General features: G+C 40.5%; 1 protein-coding gene across 6 annotated transcripts in view; it reads left to right on the top strand.

Annotated features, from left to right (window-relative positions):
- Positions 1-18139, top strand: part of CADPS2 (calcium dependent secretion activator 2) — a gene marked incomplete at both ends in the record, with an annotated part of 308165 nt that overhangs the window by 56975 nt on the left and 233051 nt on the right. For all 6 annotated transcript variants that reach the window (XM_084274517.1, XM_084274519.1, XM_084274514.1 and 3 more), the window contains one exon: positions 9564-9677. In XM_084274517.1, the coding sequence (XP_084130643.1) occupies positions 9564-9677 (114 nt within the window). The remainder of the gene's footprint in view (positions 1-9563; positions 9678-18139) is intronic.

Here is an 18139-nt window from a genome sequence, read left to right as displayed (position 1 = left end):
TACTCTGGTTTGGAATTTAGTCTAACTTTTTGTTGTTATCCTTTCTGTTCCTTGAATTTAAACCTAACTAGTTCTGAAACGCATTGCCACAGAGTGTGATGGGCATATAACCTGTATTTGTCAGGTGCCAAACAGAAATTATAGTCTCTTAGTTTTGCTTACATTTCCATGATTGAGAAGAATGATTTGGATTTTTTTTTCAGAAAAGGTAAAATCTTGTTATCTATGAAACCTCCACACCTTTCTTTTTTAAATCAGAACTGATAGAAACCAAGAAGTGCGTCTAGAAGGTACATGTGTGGAAGAAGCTGACATTTGTACAATGAAAGGTGGTATGATCACAGTGTCTCCTTAGAAAGTGGGCTACAACAGAACATGAATGTCAGCCTTCAAAAGATGAGAGTAGGTTGGAGAAACATGTATTTTGCTGATGCTTCCTTTAATTCAGGCAACTCTTCTGTAGCCTTTTGAGATACACTTACCACGATTGTTGCTGGCAAATGTCATGCTGCAAGGATGTTGGCAAACAAAACTCTTCAGTGCAATGCTTTTGAGGTACAAAAAAGCTATTTATGGAAGCTTAATTTTATATGAGGAGAAGTTTTGCAGAGTTAAAAAACTGGTTTCTTGGAGTAAATAGTTCTTCAGACAAATAGTACATAGTTGACATGGGGTGGAAAAGACGATGTAGATGCAGAGGAGGAAGACAAGAGCTGTGCTGTAGGAAGTGATGCAAATCTATTAAGTCCAGAACAGTTTGAACTGCTGAGATACACTGTGAGTCAGAGCTGTGCATCTCTCTACATGTTAGCAGCAGTTACCTCTAAAACTTCTCTTAGTTTCTAGGAAGTCACTGGTAGCTGTGGTTCCCACCATATGACACACAGAATCACAGAACATTAGGAGTTGGAAGGGACCTCAAAAGATCATCTAGTCCAACCCCCCTGCCAGAACAGGATCACCTAGGCTAAATCACACAGAAACGCATCCAGGCAGAGTCTGAATGTCTCCAGAGAAGGAGACTCCACAGCCTCTCTGGGCAGCCTGTGCCAGTGCTCTGTCACACTCGCAGTGAAAAAGTTCCTCATATTCACATGGAACTTCCTATGCTGCACCTTGCGCCTGTTGCCCCTTGTCCTATTGCTGGCCATCACTGAGAAGAGCCTGTCTCCATCCTCCTGAATCTCACCCTTTACACATTTATAAACATTAATAAGGCCACCCCTCAGTTTCCTCTTCTCCAAGCTAAAGAGGCCCAGCTCCCTCAGCCCCTCCTCGTAAGGAAGGTGTTCCACTCCATCATCTTGGTGGTCCTGTGCTGGACTCTTTCGAGGAGTTCTGTGTCATCCCAGACAATAGTCAGGGAACACTGCTCATCTCTGCTAGGCATCATTTTCATAACCACCTGCACTGAGCCACCAGCTCTCTGCTCTGGGATGGAAGCTTTGCTTGTGTAGCTTTCAGGCATGACTGGTCTTGTGGCTCTGACAGCCTCTAGGAAGTAAAGCCACAGTGCCACTGTGTCCTTTGCATGGGAGATGGCCCCAAACAGTGGTGGCACAAGGAACAGCAAAGCATAACTGGCCTAGCTGTAGCATGTCCATACTGCTGCTTGAGACCACCCTCGGCGAAGTCTGCTGCATCAAACAATAATACAATAATATAAATCTAGCTGATGATTGTCAGCTAAATTCTACAGCAAATCTCAGGGAGTAGGAGTTAGGTACAGAGAAAATGACTGCATCTGCACTGACAACCTCATCTCAGAGGAGATGGCTTTTATTGGGGTGTGATATTTACTGCATTTAGGACAAACATGTAGCAGATGCTTTCTTTCCTAGTACTCTGTAAAAGGTTGACAATTTTTTTTTCAGCAATAAGGAAATCTACCATTGCTATGAGGAACTTTTATGTAGTTAATTTTTTCTGCATTTCTTTTTGTCTTTTTGTTCTGTTGAAAAATTAGGAAAGTCTGATTTATTTATTTATTTATATGGGGGGGGGGCGTATTTGTAGTATACTTCACATAAGTCAGGCTTTGCCTTTGCTCACTGTCTGTGATATTTGTCCCATCCCCTCTACATTCTGAAGAAACCATCCCCAAAACCCTCTGTTCCTTATGAAATGTTTTACAGCCCTGTCAAAGAATCTTGAATATGCTGCTGTGGACAGTGAAAATATTTAAAGCTTCACACTTAATGATACAGAAAATATTTCTAGCTGTCAGTGAAATACTCCGTAGGTGGAACTGAATGACCGGTACATTATTGGTAGCATTTCTGGTTTTTAAACAAGTGGCAGACCAACAAAAGGTAAATAGTGTGTTGTGTGAGTTTGATTATTAAGAGTGATAAATTTGTTTGGTAAATGTATTGGCTGATTTTGAAAATCTAGTATCTGATTCTATGAGGCACTGAATTGTTGCACAACGAGGATCTACAGGGTGTAGTCTACACTGAGTGACAGCAAGCAGAATCCTTACAGACACTGTTTTACTTGGAATAACATCAGCTTTAAGAAAATCAAAGAACAGCTAAGGTTGCTAAGTGACAGCAAAATATTTATCTGTTATTTAGAAAATCAAACTGGTTTATGCAATGAATAGTAAAGGACAGCATATATTGTGTGCCACCCACATGCTGTATAGCAGGACCGTTTTTATACGTGATGAAGACTTGCATAATTCAGCACAGCTATAACCCCTGCCTTAGTACTGAGATTCTCTTATACTGTTTAGTCTTCTTGCTCAGTTGAAGATCTCTCAAGTAATTCACTATAAATGAACAGTCGGTCTCCACTCCAAAACACAAGTAATATTTTTGTGTAGGCAGATACTGTAAGAGGAGGTAAGGTGGGGGAGAAGGAGGGGAAATGGAGTGAGAATTGTTGTCTATAACTGGCTTTGCAGGTTTATTCCCATCAGCAGCCAGTGGTATGCCACATCCCCTTTTAATATCCTTTTCTGAAAGGAGAGGATAATGCTGGGTTCAGTCTAACACTCTGTGCCCTGCACTTGGCTCTCACAGAGGAAGTATGCGTAGCTTTCTGGAGTCTGGCCCTGTGGATGAAGCCCACTCCACCACCATGGGTGGTGTTGGGAAGCTGGGGTCACAGCAAGGTATGTCTGGGATGAAGACTTGGGTGGCTTTTGAGTCTCACTCAGCAGTAGAATGATAGTTGTTCCCTGCGTTGTTAGATGTGGTCCTGCCATTTCTAAGGCTTGTTTGGGATGAAGAAAACCTGCTGTGATGGGTTGAGCAGTACCCCTGCACAACCGAGCTGGGAGACCCTGCAGAGGAGGCATGGACAGGGAGTTGCTGAGCTTGACATCCTTGAGCACGCTACTATGGCTGAAGGATTTGGGAGGGTGGGGAGACATAGGAGATGACAGTTAGATGGGCCCTTAACAAGCTACTTTTCCAGGCAGCATGAAATCATATGAAACAAAATCTGAAAAGACCCAACATGTAAAGCACAAATGTGCTCCTTATGTAGGTATGCAGAGCTCAGGTTGAAAACTTAGTTTGATCTGCAAGTGGACCCATTAAATATGTAGGGCTTTGAATACATGGTCTGTTTGAATTGCTAAGAAATCATTGGTAGTTAAATTTTTATTGGCCAATTTTTATTGTCTTGGAAGTGTGTGTGTTAAATTGAGCGTCACTGTAAGTGCACTGACCTGTTGTATCATCCAGGTTTGGTTCTGGCTGAGGGTATGGCCAAGTGGGATGAATTACTCTATTGTAAAACTCAGTCTGTGACATCAGAAAATTAGTCCTTGGTGTCATTTCTAAAATTATGTTCAGAAAATGTTTGAGCAGTTGGATGGAAAAAGATGTATTTGTACCCGGAGAAGAGAAGGCTCTGGGGAGACCTCATTACAGCCTATCAATACTTAAAGGGGTCCTACAGGAAAGTGGGAGAGGGACTGTTCACCAGGGAGTGCAGTGATAAGACAAGGGGTAATGGCTACAAATTGAAACAGCGTAGGTTTAGATTTCATGTTAGTAAGAGGGTGGTGAGGCATGGGAACATGTTGCCCAGAGAGGCTGTGGAAGCCCCATCCTTTGCAGTGTTCAAGGCCAGGTTGGATGAGGGGCAGGGGGCTTGGTGGAACTACAGATGATCTTTGAGGTCGCTTCTAACCCAGAGTGTTCTGTGATTCTATGATAGCTTCATTTCTGTTTATTCAGGAGATGCAAATTTATCTCCTGACTGAGATGGGGGAAACAGCTTTTGGAAGGAACACTCATCAGGTTATTTCTTTTTTTCTGCTCTCCTCTAAAAAAGCAGAGTTTTGGCTAACCCTGTCCAAAAGCAGCTGCTGGTGTGCAAAGCATTGGGCAAAACAGCATAGTTTTAAAACAATAAAGCGCTTGGTTTTAGGAACTGTGGAGAGTCTTACGGCACGTTTGGTGCTACAGATCGTATCGCTGGAGCTGAGGGTTGGGGGAGTGGGGCTTTGTGTGGCTCCTCCCTATCCCTTTCTTTTTGTAGTCTGCATAAGAAATGTTTTCTCTACTTCGGTAACTGCCGCCACCACCTCCCGCTATTTTCCTAACCCACCCATCTGGTCTGAGAAAGGCTAATTTCACGCTGCGGTGTGGGAGTAGAGAAGAGGCAGTGCTGTGGCGTGTGTTAAGGTCCGGGGCTCAGTGGTACTCGCACCAGCTCCGAGTGTGAAGACGTGCAACCTGCGCGTACGTCTCTGCTGTATCCCTCGGATCGCCACGAGGTGGCAATGGCTCGGAACGATCCTCCCTCCCCCTCCTCCTCCTCCTCCTCCTCCTCCTCCTCCAGAGCCGGCTCCCTGCGCGGGCCGGGATCGGGTCAGCCGCAGGCTCTGGTACCAAGCCAGCGCCCGCGGTACCCAGGGCATGGGGGGAGAGGCTGGAGGTGGCCAGAGAGGGAGCCCGCTTCAAGCTTTTCCATCTCAAAGGTCAAAGTTTTGCAGGGAACTGCTGTGCCTGGGTTACATCTCCACTGGCTGCTGTTGACAGCGTCTGTTCAGGGCAGGAGCGATCTGCAGTGAGAAGCACATGAAAAAGCATCAAACTAGCGTCACATTCTAGCATCAGACTCTGTGAAGCTAGGGTGGCTTTTTTTCTTCTTCTTCTTTCAAAGAGAAGACAAGCAGTATTGCTATTACAAATATATAGGTGCTTCATTTTTCCTTTAAAAATCATCGCTTGTAACTTAATGAAGTGAAACCTGTGGCATTGGTACAGTGTCCTAAACTGCCAGCTCTGTCGGAAATGTAGCTTCGTCTAGAAATAAGAATTTAAACTCTGTGTAAAATCCGTTTATTGAAGTGGTTTAAAGGTGTGAGTGAAGCTAAACCAGAAACGCCTCTAGGTTTTCATACCCAAGCTTCACTTTAGAAGGGGAAAAAGCAAACCTTTAAATTAGTGCTCAAAGAGGAATATATCGGGATACGCAAAACTTCTTTGAAATATTAAATGCAAGGTGAGAAATTTTTCAATAGTTAAGTGTGTGAGGCTCTTTTGATACCTTTGTATTACACTGAATAATTGTGACTGCAGCTTGAAAAAAATAAAATAGCCCTTTGAGAAGTTCATCCTAGAGATGTGTTTTCTGTCTTTGATAGTCTACTAAGGTTAGCAAGTGTAAAGTTAAATAAACGTTACCTTTTGTGAAAGGCACAGGGTTACAGGAGAAGAAAAACTTACCTGTTGCATGCCTGCAATAAAGAAAAAGCAAATTTGAGGGCTGTTAATCTTGTTTTCCCTTAAAATTGTCATTGCTTGTCTTCTTCAGAATGGCTGAATGCAGTCAAACCTGATAGTCGGAGTCGCTGGAATTTAGTTATACATTCTCCCATGAAGCAGCAGCAGCAGCTGTTTATGAAGTATCACACAGAGTTATGACAACAGGTTTCACACCGCTGAGAATACAAAATCCAGATAAGCAGCACAAAATGGAAACAGGTTGATGGAAAGCCGCAGAACCAGTGAGGCCTTGCTGTGTGCTTCAGGTGATATTCGAAGTTCAGTTAACATTTGGGGCTGCGTGTAGTAAATGTTTATTTTAACTTTGCTGTTTGTGGTTCTGTCCATTAGAATTAAAGTGTGGACACTGAGGCACTGACAGTAAAGATGGAAAGAAGTACGTAGTGAGGGACTGAAAGCACAGGTCTGACACGTGTGGACCTAGCATAGAGGAAAGGGTACGTGCAGTGGAAAGGTAATCCCACTGCAGGAGGATTTTGAGCTCCTTCATGCAAACTCGTACCAGAAATGATATGGCTAAGCTTATCACCCTTAAGTTTTAGCATTTCACTTGGGATTCTGGTATGATGTACTCATACCAGAGTGATGGACATGATGGACATGATTGTCATGATGGACAACTTCAGAGGTACCCCAGACTTGGACAGGTTGAGCTGTTTGACAGTGGCCAAGAATGTACGTCCTGTACACACAATTTTGCCTCTATTTGCTGTTATGACATTCCAATACAATTAGACTTCTCTTTTTATCTCCATGTTTCTACGATACAACTTTTACTGTTAATTTTGTTTTGTTTCATTTTTAAAGGCACTTGGCTGTAAATTGAAGTTTGTTAATGAATCTGTTAAAAATGGCAAATGTTAAAAAAAAGAGAATCCCCTGTATACTCAGTATTTTGAGAAATAAAAAAACAGAGGAAATGTATGCTACAGCACACCACTATAAATTATGCTGTATCTTGACGGTTAGCACAACTGCATCTCTATATGTAACAGTGTGAAGACCTGCACAGTAGACTTCAGATCATCCTTAGTGCAAGGTGTAGATTTTCATATTTTCCATTGGAATTATTACTTTTTTAGTACTCATCCAGTTTTCAGACTAAAACATAAGTAATTTAAGAAATGTACAGTAATCCTAAAATGCCATTCAACCTTTAGAATGACTTACTACCTGAGGTAGTGAATATGAAAGTCATATATAAATATTTTAAAGGCATTTCAGTTTGCTGAACTACGATGGTTCGAAATGAGGAAGTCAGAATTAAATTTATATTTCATTGCCTTATTCATAATGTTTTTGTTTGATGTGTGGGTAATAGACAAGCAAATCACCTAAAGAATGAAGTCTGCAAGCATGAAAACACATTTCCATAATTGCCTTGGCAGGAAGCCCGCATGTTCTCGTGGCAGAGCTGTGAATATTCCATGGGATGGAGGAGCTACTTGCTCAGCAGAGGTGTGCCATCTGTGGGAGTGCTCGGCTCTTTGGTTAAGTCCCCTATGAGAACAAGCATGTACTGAAAGAAACATCAAACCTTCCTTAATGATTTGCATTTTCCAATATCTCAACTTGTCCAATATCTTTAGAAACTGAAATAAGAATAAGGGGAATCAAATGAAGGGAAAGACCTGTCCGGCGTATCTGGAAATGACATTTGATTTCTGTTAGAAACAGCTAAACCTTTGTGGTATGGATTCTGTGCAAGGAATGGATGTCTGGCAGAGAGGTGGATAGATGCCAGTCTTGGTGTATATGCAGACATAATACAAATACTTCTTTCCCATTGATTTTTAACTAGTGGTACAGGCTGGCAGTGTGCCAGTGTGGGACTGCTGCTCTCAAGAGCTTATGCATGAAGTTTTTCCAATTCGCAATCAACCTCTAAAGTTTTCTTGCCTCAACTAGAGAGACCTTTTCTTCTGTAGGGGTTCCTTGGGGCTTCTTCTGTGTTGCTGTTTGTTTTGTTAAGATGAGGAACAGAAATATGTAATTTTAACTAGCCTCAGGGTTGTTTTTTTCTTCAAAGGCATAGTTCTTTGGCTTTGCATTGCTGTCACCTTCATGTCACCATTTTTCAGGAATTTTCTAATACTGAGTATTTAGATGGCATCTATACTATTGTTTCCTGTGAAAACAGAATGGCTTTCAGGTTTGCATTCAATTTGGAGAGTTTTGCAGAAAATCATTACATGCTTCATACGTGACTTGACAAACCTATCAAGCATTATTTAGGATGAAAATCCTCTCTTGATATGAGAGAAATAGAGATTATCCAAGGTAGGCACATGTGGTGGTTTGACACTGTCTGGAGGCCAGGCACCCACCAAAGTCACTCTGTCACTTCCCTTTTCAGGTGAACAGGGGAGAAAAATATATTGAGAGGCTTAGGAGTTGAGATAAGGGCAGGGAGAGATCATTCCACAATGAGAATCATGGGCAAAACAGATTCAACATGGACTAAAAAGATAGAAAAACATCTAATTTATTACACTGTGCACCCACAGAAACTAGAGTAGGATAATGAGAAGTACAACCAGATCTTAAAACAAGGTAGCAGTAACTTTGCTAATCTTGTATCAGTATGATAGCTTAAATGGATTCAAAGTGGTGACACTAGAGACCTGAAAGTCTAAGGTCACCATACTTACTGTAGTTCTTTTGTAAGAAGTGGTGGTGTGATCTGGGTGCTGTTATTTGTGCAGGTTAACCATTACAAATAGAACTTGCTGCCCCCGGAAAATATTTTCAATTTCTGGTGATATGTTTATTTATTTGCTTATTTTTAACAAAGCAAAATCCTGAAAGGATGAAAATCCTTTTCCATCAATTGTGCTTAATTTTTTTTAATGTTAAAGTTCAGGAATACTCACTGCAATAATGAGGTTTTAAGTTCTGGGAAAGCAAACCAACTATTTTTAACTGTTGCTTTGTTATATTAGTATGCTAGTGGCACTCCCCTTTGATGTGACATTCTAACTTCTCACAGATTTGATAAGGAGAAATATCTTACTAAATATTTCAAGAGTTGATAAGCAAAAGGCCTATGTCTGGGATCCATGGAGAGCTGTCAGATTTTGCTTTTTACCACAACATTAAACTTTGATAAAAATGGGTTGATTGAAAGGTTTAATCATGTAATGTTCTCTACTTGGAGTCTGTTTTCAAAATGCACTCAACTTTGATATGAAATCCACCAAATGTAATTTGGTATCAGTCTTGGGGCCTTGTGGCTGCTGTTTCCCAAGATTAGTTGTTTCATGTCGTTCATAGTGCTGTAACATCAGTGGCCAAAAGTCCATTTTCTTCATAGTGAGGAGGTTTCATCCATTTTCTTCACAGTGAGCACGCTTGTTCAAACACTCCAATGGGGGTGCCTAGATTACTCAAAAAAAATGGAGGCATCTCAGTTGTTTTTCACTTGTTTGATGGCTGGAAAAAAAATAAATATTTGAAGACAGAAGCTAAGAGCTAAGATTTCTTAGCTGGTGCTGCTGCTGTGGGGAAACTTGGTGATTTTATTCAGCACGGGCATATAAAATATTCCTCAGAAGAAGTATCCGTGCAGAATTACCTGTAGCATCCCAAGGACGCAAGGGAACGAGTTTTAGTTCAGTTGCACGCTGGACGCATGGATGATGCGGTGCAGCAGCCTGGCTTGCACACAGGGAGCTCTGAAGAGCTGCCACTAGTGAGCAAGGGCCAGGTAGCCTCTGCCTTTTCTTCCCTGTTCACAGCTTCCAAGTGTGTAGGGGGCTGTGTGTTTTTACTTTGAGACTAACTTTTCTCCCCTCTCCTTTCCTTCTCGCACAGCTCAATAAGCAGCAGCTACAGATACTGAAGGAACGTTTCCAGGCCTTCTTGAACGGGGAGACGCAAATCGTAGCAGATGAAGCATTTTGCAATGCTGTGAGAAGTTACTATGAGGTAAGTCTTCTGAATTGTTTTAAAAGTTGGAGGATCTCTTTTAATGCAGATACAAGGCAAGCAATTGTAAATTTCAAAAGCTGTGAACCTTCTAAACCTTCTAGAAACAGCTTCTTCCTACTCCAGCTTTGCTGTTTTTAAAAATTGAATTCCACTGCCTGGGCACAAGAGATAAACTGAACTAGAAAATATCCACCCTTTTTGAAGAAGATGGGGGGGGGGGAAGACAAAATGAAAAACCCCTGTTGCTAAAAATCTTTCTGGCAGCATTTGATACAACTAGTAGGCACTGCTATCTTTATCTCCATATGTCTGAGTTACCTCTTCTAATCAGCACTTCAGTTGTAAGTTACCATCTTGAGATCTACGTCTTCTGATTTTTAGTTACTATGCAGAGCTTTTTGGGAGAGGATCTGACTGTTCCCTTCCAAAAGAAAAGAAACTTTCCATGCAGCTGGGTCAGATCTTAAATTCTGCTGTGACCTCACAAGCATGTTCAGTGCTTATCTCCACCAGTGCAGATCTTCAGATGTGGTTTTAATTGCATAAGGGACAGGACTCATCCCGAACTAAGATGACAGTTCAGTGCCATTTGTGTAACATCAGTAGCATGTGGCTGAAGAATTTACTTCTTACTCTCAGCAAGGGGTTTAATTTTGTCTCCTCAAACTTCAGATTTGATCAATGAATCACAAGGGCTCTATGTTAAACTTGTACTTTTTTGAAGGGTCTTCATATATCATTCTACCACATCTTTTTTTCAAGTTTTTTGGTTTATTTTTATATGTTAATTGTTGTTTTGCTCTGCGAGGCTATTCTTTGCTAGTGAATGACATTTTTCTTCATGGAGAAAAAGATGTGACTTATGTCATAGCTTGATTTTTATCTATATTATGTTGAAGAAAACAACAACAGCAAGAGCAACAAAAGGGATGGGGTGGTCAGAAATTTGAAAACTTGGTGCAAGTCTCTCTAAATCACAATCTGGTCACTTCTGCAGCAGTTGAAATGAAGGAAATGTCATAAAAACATCCTTGTGAAAGGCTGGAATGAGTCTGCAGGTGAAACAGGAGAAGATGAGCATTCATGAGGCACTACATAGGGGTGCGATAACAGTACAGAAGCTGTTAGGAAATAATGCTTTGTTCTGTGTAACTAATGAAGAAGTTGAGTAAGAACAGTTTGGAAGATAGTGCAGGGCAAGGCTGAGCTAAGTAAATGCTCAACTGTTGGTTTCTCAGGAGTGGCATGTCTTAAGGTGCTAACATGGGGTAGAATTGAAAAGGACATAATATTTATGTTTTTTTCAGCAACCTGTATAAGATTCATAATATTGTTTGAGTTGAAAGGAACCTTCAAAGATCATCTAGTCCTTACTTCCTGCTATGGGCAGAGACACCCTTCACTAGACTAGGTTGCCTGAAGCCCCATCCAACCTGGCCTTGAACACTGCCAGGGAGGGGGCAGCCACAGCTGCTCTGGGCAACCTGTTCCAGAACCTCACTGCCATCACAGGAGAGAATTTCTTACTATATCTAACCAAAACCTACCCTCTTATAATCACCCATTGTCCTGCCATTGCCTGCCCTTGTAAAAAGTCCTTCTCCAGCTTTTCTGTAGGCCCCCTTTAGGTACTGGAAGGCTACAGTAAAGTCTCCCTGATCTGTCTCTTCTCCAGGCTGAACAAGCCCAACTCTTTCAACCTGTCTTCATGGGAGAGGTGCTTCAGCCCTCTGATCATCTCTATGGCCCTCCTTCATCACCTCTGTGTCCTTATGTTGGGGACCTCAGAGCTGTATACAGTACTGTGGAGCAGGGAGCAGAATCCCTTCCCTTGACCTGCTGCTCACACTTCTTTTGATACAGCCCAGGATACAGATGTCTTTCTGGGCTCATGTTGAGCTTTTCATCCACCAACACCCCCAAGTTGTCCTTGAAGCTGTGCTCAATCCTTTGTCTGCCTGGCCTGTAGTTGTGCTTGGGATTGCCCCAACCTGTGTGAAGGACCTTGCATCATCTTATTTATCTTCATGTGTTTTGTATGGGCCCACTTCTCAAGCCTATCAGTGTCCCTCTGGATGGCATCCCTTCCATCCAGCGTGTTGACCATACCACACAGCTTGGTGGTGTTGGCAAATTTGCTGAGGGTGCACCTGATCCCACTGTTTGTGTTAGCAAAAAAGAAGTTAATGCTGATCCCAGTACAAACCCCTGAGGAACTCCACTCATCTGCATTTGGACATGGAGCCGTTGACTGCAATACTTTGAGCATGACCATCCAGCCATTTCCTTACCCACCAAGTGGTCCATCCATCAAATCCATGCCTCTCCAATTTAAAGAGAAGATGTTGCACATGACAGTATCAAATTCTTTGCACAAGTCCAGGTAGATGACATCAGTTTCTCTTTCTTTATCCACCAATGCTGTAACCCTGTCATAGGAGGCCACCAAATTTGTGGACCTTGATGTGTTAAAAGAAGTAGCCTGCCCTTTGAAAAGGATGTGGTTATGAATAAAAAATATTTAAAAATAAATGCCTAAACAGTAACTGTCCTGTTAACATTTACTTTGTGTCTGTTGTTAATGAGATTATTTGGACACATTGAGAGCTATGTTTTCCAGCATATCTGCTGTTTGCAATGAAAGGCTATGCTTAATAATTTAAATTAGCCCTATAAAATGGAAGACAAATTCTTCAGCTATTTTCAGCCATTCACCACTTTGAATTAAGTATAAAAATTTTCTAGCTGTCCAGTTTCAAACAGCAGATTCCAAAGATCTAGTCGCCACTATCAAGGCTATAATGACACTGTGGGTTGGCTAGAGGGGTCTTCATCCTGTGTTAACACACTGTGAGCTCATCTACCACCTGTAACTTGGTTCTTCAGTCTTCATTTGTTTATCCCATTCCCCCAGTGCCATTTTCCATTCTTTGCAGCTATTTCCTTCCAGACTTGTGTGACCTTTTCCAGTTGTGCAGTTTGCCTCAGTATTTTCTATCCATTTTTAATTTCTTTTCAGGGTGTACTAGATAATCCCCAGTATACGATACTAGATTTAATGAACATAGCAGTGGTGGAATCCAGCTGGAGACTTAGTTCAAGCTACTGCTCCTCTTCAATGCATTTTAATAAAATTTTATGCATCTTAGCACGTATTCTCATATCATTGCATATATGTGTCTCCTGTGCCTTTTTCGTTTGCTTCGTTAGCCATTTGTTGAAAATATTAATCTCTGTTACTCCTTTGTGTGTTCTGTTGATGCTGTGCTCTGATGCTTTCTCATCTCTGTCTTCCACATGTGGTCCGTCACATCTCCTGTTTACTGATGTTTGTTAGTAGTTTGAATTATGGACATCTTGCTTGTTTCTGTCATGCAGCATCTCATAAGCTTCCCTGTTAATTTCCTTGTACTTCAGTTGCTGTGCCTACAGTTCAATTTTATCTGACATGGAAGGAAACAAATACGTGGTGTGCACAGTAATTATTTTACTCTGAAAATTATTAATTTGCCTTTAATCCTATGCAGTAATCACGGTTTGAGGCTTACTGCAATATTGCTTCCAAAGCCAGGATGTTCTCATTGGTGTAGTTGATTTTCCACACTCAACTCCTTTAACTTTGAATGTGAAAGGGAAGGTTTGTTTTGGGCATGTGACATAAATTTTGTATCAGTAGTTGAAGGTGTTTCGAGTCACTAAATCTTTCCATAATTACTAGGTTTGCTCAGAATTTGTCCTCTCAAGAATCTAAGAGTAAGTTCAAAGGGTTTAGGAACAACTTACAGCTCATTCTTTGATTTACTTTTTTAGAAGTATTTGCTGAAAAAGTAATCTATTTACTAAATAAATAAACATGAATTTCGCAATTAATTTCACTCTATTTTAGGGGAGTCATGCTCCTGTGTCAGGGCTGCTTGGAAAGGTTTGCACTGGTCAATTTTGTTGCCTTATCCTCCAGCTGCTGTGGTTTTTAGGACTGCATATTAATATTCTAGCATTGTTTTTCATTTATCTGAGAAATCTAATAGGAAAACAGTTCATAGGAAAAGCTGCAGAAGCTGCTCTTTAATTCTTCAGAAATTGTTATTTTTCTGTTCTATGTAATCTCTCCCCTGCATCCCACCACACTTCTTGAAAGTCTCATTGAAATTTAGCATGATTCATTTTTGTATATAATTAGGATTTTCTTGAGGAAATTCCTGTTCCATCCCAGTTTCAGAGAAGGTATGGAAATGTTTACAATTCTCCTTCTGTAATCATTCTCTTAGAGTTAACACAGCATTTTATTATTTTGGGGGGGGGGGGGGTGTGTTTGTGGAAAATTCCATTACAGAGATTGAGCCAGATTCTAATCAGTAGAACATCAGATGCTGGTGATGCTTTTTGGATAAAGAGAAAAATTCAATCATATGGCAATTTATTGTGAGTAATTATATTGGACACAGTGCTAAGTGTAAAATTGAGAAAGTAACTTATGAAATAAAGTCATTGTTTGCCTGTTTCAACCCAGATTTTTTTAAAAAAAATAATCAGTGAAATAGCAGATAATCTTTCATTCATCAGTTCTTGCGTGCTTTTTCCCGGCGGTTGGAAAAGGCTCTTGTGCAGTGCCCTAGGAGGTTCATTCACCACTGTTTATACACATAGCTTTGATAGGTAAGTCTGTACCTTGGGCTAAACTCACAGTGATGATCCTTCAGTCTTGAATTTATGCAGTCTTAGATTGGAGTCAAAATGGGTGCTAAGAGCTGTAATGAATGTTTGAAATAACTGTGAAAACCTTTTTATATTTTAATGTTTGCAAATTCTCAGGTTTTTAAGTCTCTGCTTAAAGCTTTGTGAAGCTGCAAGAAATTTTGTGTACTGGTTTTTCTTCCTGTTTTTCTTACTGCTTCATTTTAAATATGTGATTCTAAGCCATAATTACTGCACGCTGCTTAAATCTGAATACTAAATGCAGGATCTGTAGCAGTTAGCACTATGAGGGGTTTTCAGAATTTAGCATCAGACCTAGTTTGACTGTACCAGTTTGCCTGATACAGACATCATATTAACTCAATTTCTATTTAAATTCAGGTGTTGTAGCCCTTGGCAAATCAAACTGTTGTCTGCCACAGTCAAGCAAGAGGAAATAGCTGAGGTTATGGCCAATAGCAAAAATTAATAAGGCAGAAGATTGATGTACAAATCTAGGGAATGGATTGGCATAGCCTGTCTGAAGGGAGGGTTTTAGTAGGGTTTTTTAAAAAACTGAACACTTAAAAGTAGAGAACAATCAAAATCAACAATAAGAAATAGCAGAGGCCGTAGGAGTCCCATGTCGTAGAATCACAGAATGCCTTGGGTTGGAAGGAGCCTTAAAGATCAATCTAGTCCAAGCCACCAGCCATGGGCAGGGACACCCTCTACTAGACTAGGTTGCCCCGTTCAACCTGGCCTTGAACGCTTCCAGGGAGGGGGCAGCCACAGTTTCTCTGGGCAACCTGTTCCAGTGCCTCACCACCCTTATCATAAAAACTTCCTCATTCCCAATCCAAATCTACCCTCTATGCTTTATAAATGGCAAGAGAAGCACTTTGCATTCACAGTGGCATTTTTCAGCTTCTACAGTAAATGCAAGGTCTTACAAATAGTAGTTAGACATGCACCAAACTCTGTAGGTACACCTCTCCTAAACCTGACCAGGCTGCTTGGTTCAGCCTTTGCTTGTGTAGCCTGCTTTCTCTCTCCTCCTGAGCCTGTGGACACCTTCCTTCCCCATCTCATGGGCTGTGTGCAGAAAGGATGACTGAGGTGGGGTTTGGCAGCTGGCTGAATCGGTCATGGTGCAAGACAAAAGCGGCCAACCCTGACTTTTGGCATATTCAGAGTGTTTGATATTGGTCTATTAAGGGGTTTGAAAGTTCTAAAGAGATTGAGAATGGAGGAAAGTTATATATAACATAATCCCGTGAACATCTGGCAGTATATATGTACTTGTGATAATACCACTGTTTCTGTGTTTTGATCAAGTCTGTGTGAGCATTTACAGGCATCCTGAAAATGTTTTCCTCCCCTTAACACAGAGCAGGTGTTTGGCCCATAGTGAAAGCAGGCACTTGTTTGACAAAAACATTGATTATTTCTTGTGCTTACCCTTAGAGAAGGATGAATTATGTTTGTTGGAGGTTTGGGGTTTTTTTATATTAAGACATTTAGACGTTAGGTCAGTCTGAAAAATGTTGAGATATTTCTGCAAAGGAGGGAGTGAAGCAAAGATGCTATTTCTGTCCATAATTACAGAAAACTCGGTCTCCAGGTTTTTTTTGCACAGAAGTGAGGGTTAAAAGGATCTTGCTGATGAAATCACAGAAAGGAACTAGCTGTTTTTTTGGTTGCTTTTACAGCTTGATTTTTAATATCAGCTATTTTAGGTGTAGAGGTTTTATTCAAGGCAACAAAAGACATAGTTGATTCTGATTAATATTTCAGAGATGAAAATGACCCCTTATGGTACTAAAAAGCATTTGTTAGAATCAAAACACAGTATGCACAAAATAAATAGTAATTAAATTTTGGTACGTTCTGTTTTGATATTATCAAGGGAAAATAATGGAATCAGTAGATTAAACATTTATTTAAATACATTAGGATAATAATTGTAGAAGCTAACTGGGTTTCAAGGCCTAAATTCACTGATTTCTGCTTTTATTTCTCTCAAAAGTCAGAACTGGCATCGGTTTGTATAGATACGGGCTTTTTGTTCTGTTCAGATACTCTTCAAAAACATGAATACCTGGCTAACTTGGGATTCAGTGTTGATACATTCTCACTTGAAGAAGGTGTTTAAACAGGATGTTTTCTTTCTTTAAATTTAGGATAATCTTGTGTTTTCCCTTGTGGGGGAGCCTTTCAGCAGCAAATATGTTTACAGTTGCACTTACCAGTACTTAGTCAGTTTCTTTCCAGTTGCTTTAAAATGTCAGCAAACGTAAGGTCAATATAATGTTGGCATGGGGGTGTTAATCTAGAGGTCAGGTTTAAGACAGTTCTTTGAAAAGCTTCATAAAAATATTTTTAGGCCACCTCCAAGAAAAAGACATAACAAAGTTTTATCTAGGTCATCCATTTCATTGAAGCTCCAGTGTTTTGGATCAGCAACTACAATTTGGCGTGTAATAGAGATTGTCTCAGTCTTAGCAGTCTAATTCTTTTCCTCAGAGAAGTGAAGGGGAGGTAAGAGACAACAAATTAAAACATGCTTTACATGATCTAGACCTCCTGCGTGCTAAGATGAGATCTGATCAAGTCACATTGCAGGCTTTGCCGTGCACAGGTTCCTTGTAAAAGACTACTGTATTGCTCCTGCATGGAATTCCTGTCAATGCTGAAATCTTCTAGTCTCTTGGTTTGCAAATAGCTATATGCAACTATACTCTTTGCCTTTTCAAAGACTGGAAATCCCCTTTCCACTTCTACCTCTTCCACATCAGAGAAGTAAAGTATTTTGTCACACATCTGCACGGAACATCATTACTGGCTGTTAAAACTGTGCCTATCCAGTCTCTCCCGACACTGTTATTTGTAGATGATCATCGTTAATTTGGCTGAGTATGTCATACAGTTTCTATATTAGTGTTACAGGTGTAATTACAACAAACCTGTATTTCAAGCTTCTAAATGAGGTAGGTAGTTAATGGTTGCAGTTTAGTGTGGTAATTGCACCAGTCCTTAGGTTTGCAAGTGGTGTGTGCTGATAGGAAGAGAGGAGAGAGTGGCTCATTGAATTTAGATGAAAAAAAAACACAAAAAAATCACAGCAATGGTATCCTTTTCATTAATTTTGTGACCCCTGTTGTTCCAAGCAAATAAGGAATGCCTTGTAGATACAACCCTACGCTGCAGAAGTAATTAGTGTTGGGTAGTGAGGTATGTCTCTACTGTAGTAAGCACTATGTGACGTTATTGACTTGTCTATTAGGTGAATTCTGAATGTCTGTTAATCTGAACAAACCAATTAGAAAACCAGGACTGCTTAGATTGTTACACAACAGTGAATTCAGTCTGCACTGCTTAATTATTTTCCTCCTAATCCCAGTGCTGTTTTACTATGTCTCAAAGGAAAACAAAGTTTACCTAGATGTTAGTTTTGCACAGTTAACAGTATGTTGCACTGAGACAAGAACTATACACATTTTTATTGATGCTGTCTTCTGGACAGCTGAAAACAGTGGAGTTTTTTTCAGCTATCCGGATACTAATAAGAAATGTGACAGTTTAATATCAGTGCTGCAAAACTCTTGCAGGAGATACTATAATTTTATCCTCTTTTTTTAATTTGGATATCATTATTTGGAGGGATTTTTCTTTCACTAGATGATGAAAGGATGACAACTCTTGATCTCTTTAAATTATCCTTCTCATTGCCTTTTCCAGGTTTTGGCACAGAGTGGGCCCTTTGGAAGTGGAAATAATACTGC

Source organism: Gallinula chloropus, assembly GCF_964237585.1.
Source record: "Gallinula chloropus genome assembly, chromosome: 1".
Taxonomy (NCBI): Eukaryota; Metazoa; Chordata; class Aves; order Gruiformes; family Rallidae; genus Gallinula; species Gallinula chloropus.
The sequence above is the reverse complement of the archived record's forward strand: the minus strand, read 5'-3'. Positions and strand labels throughout refer to the sequence as shown.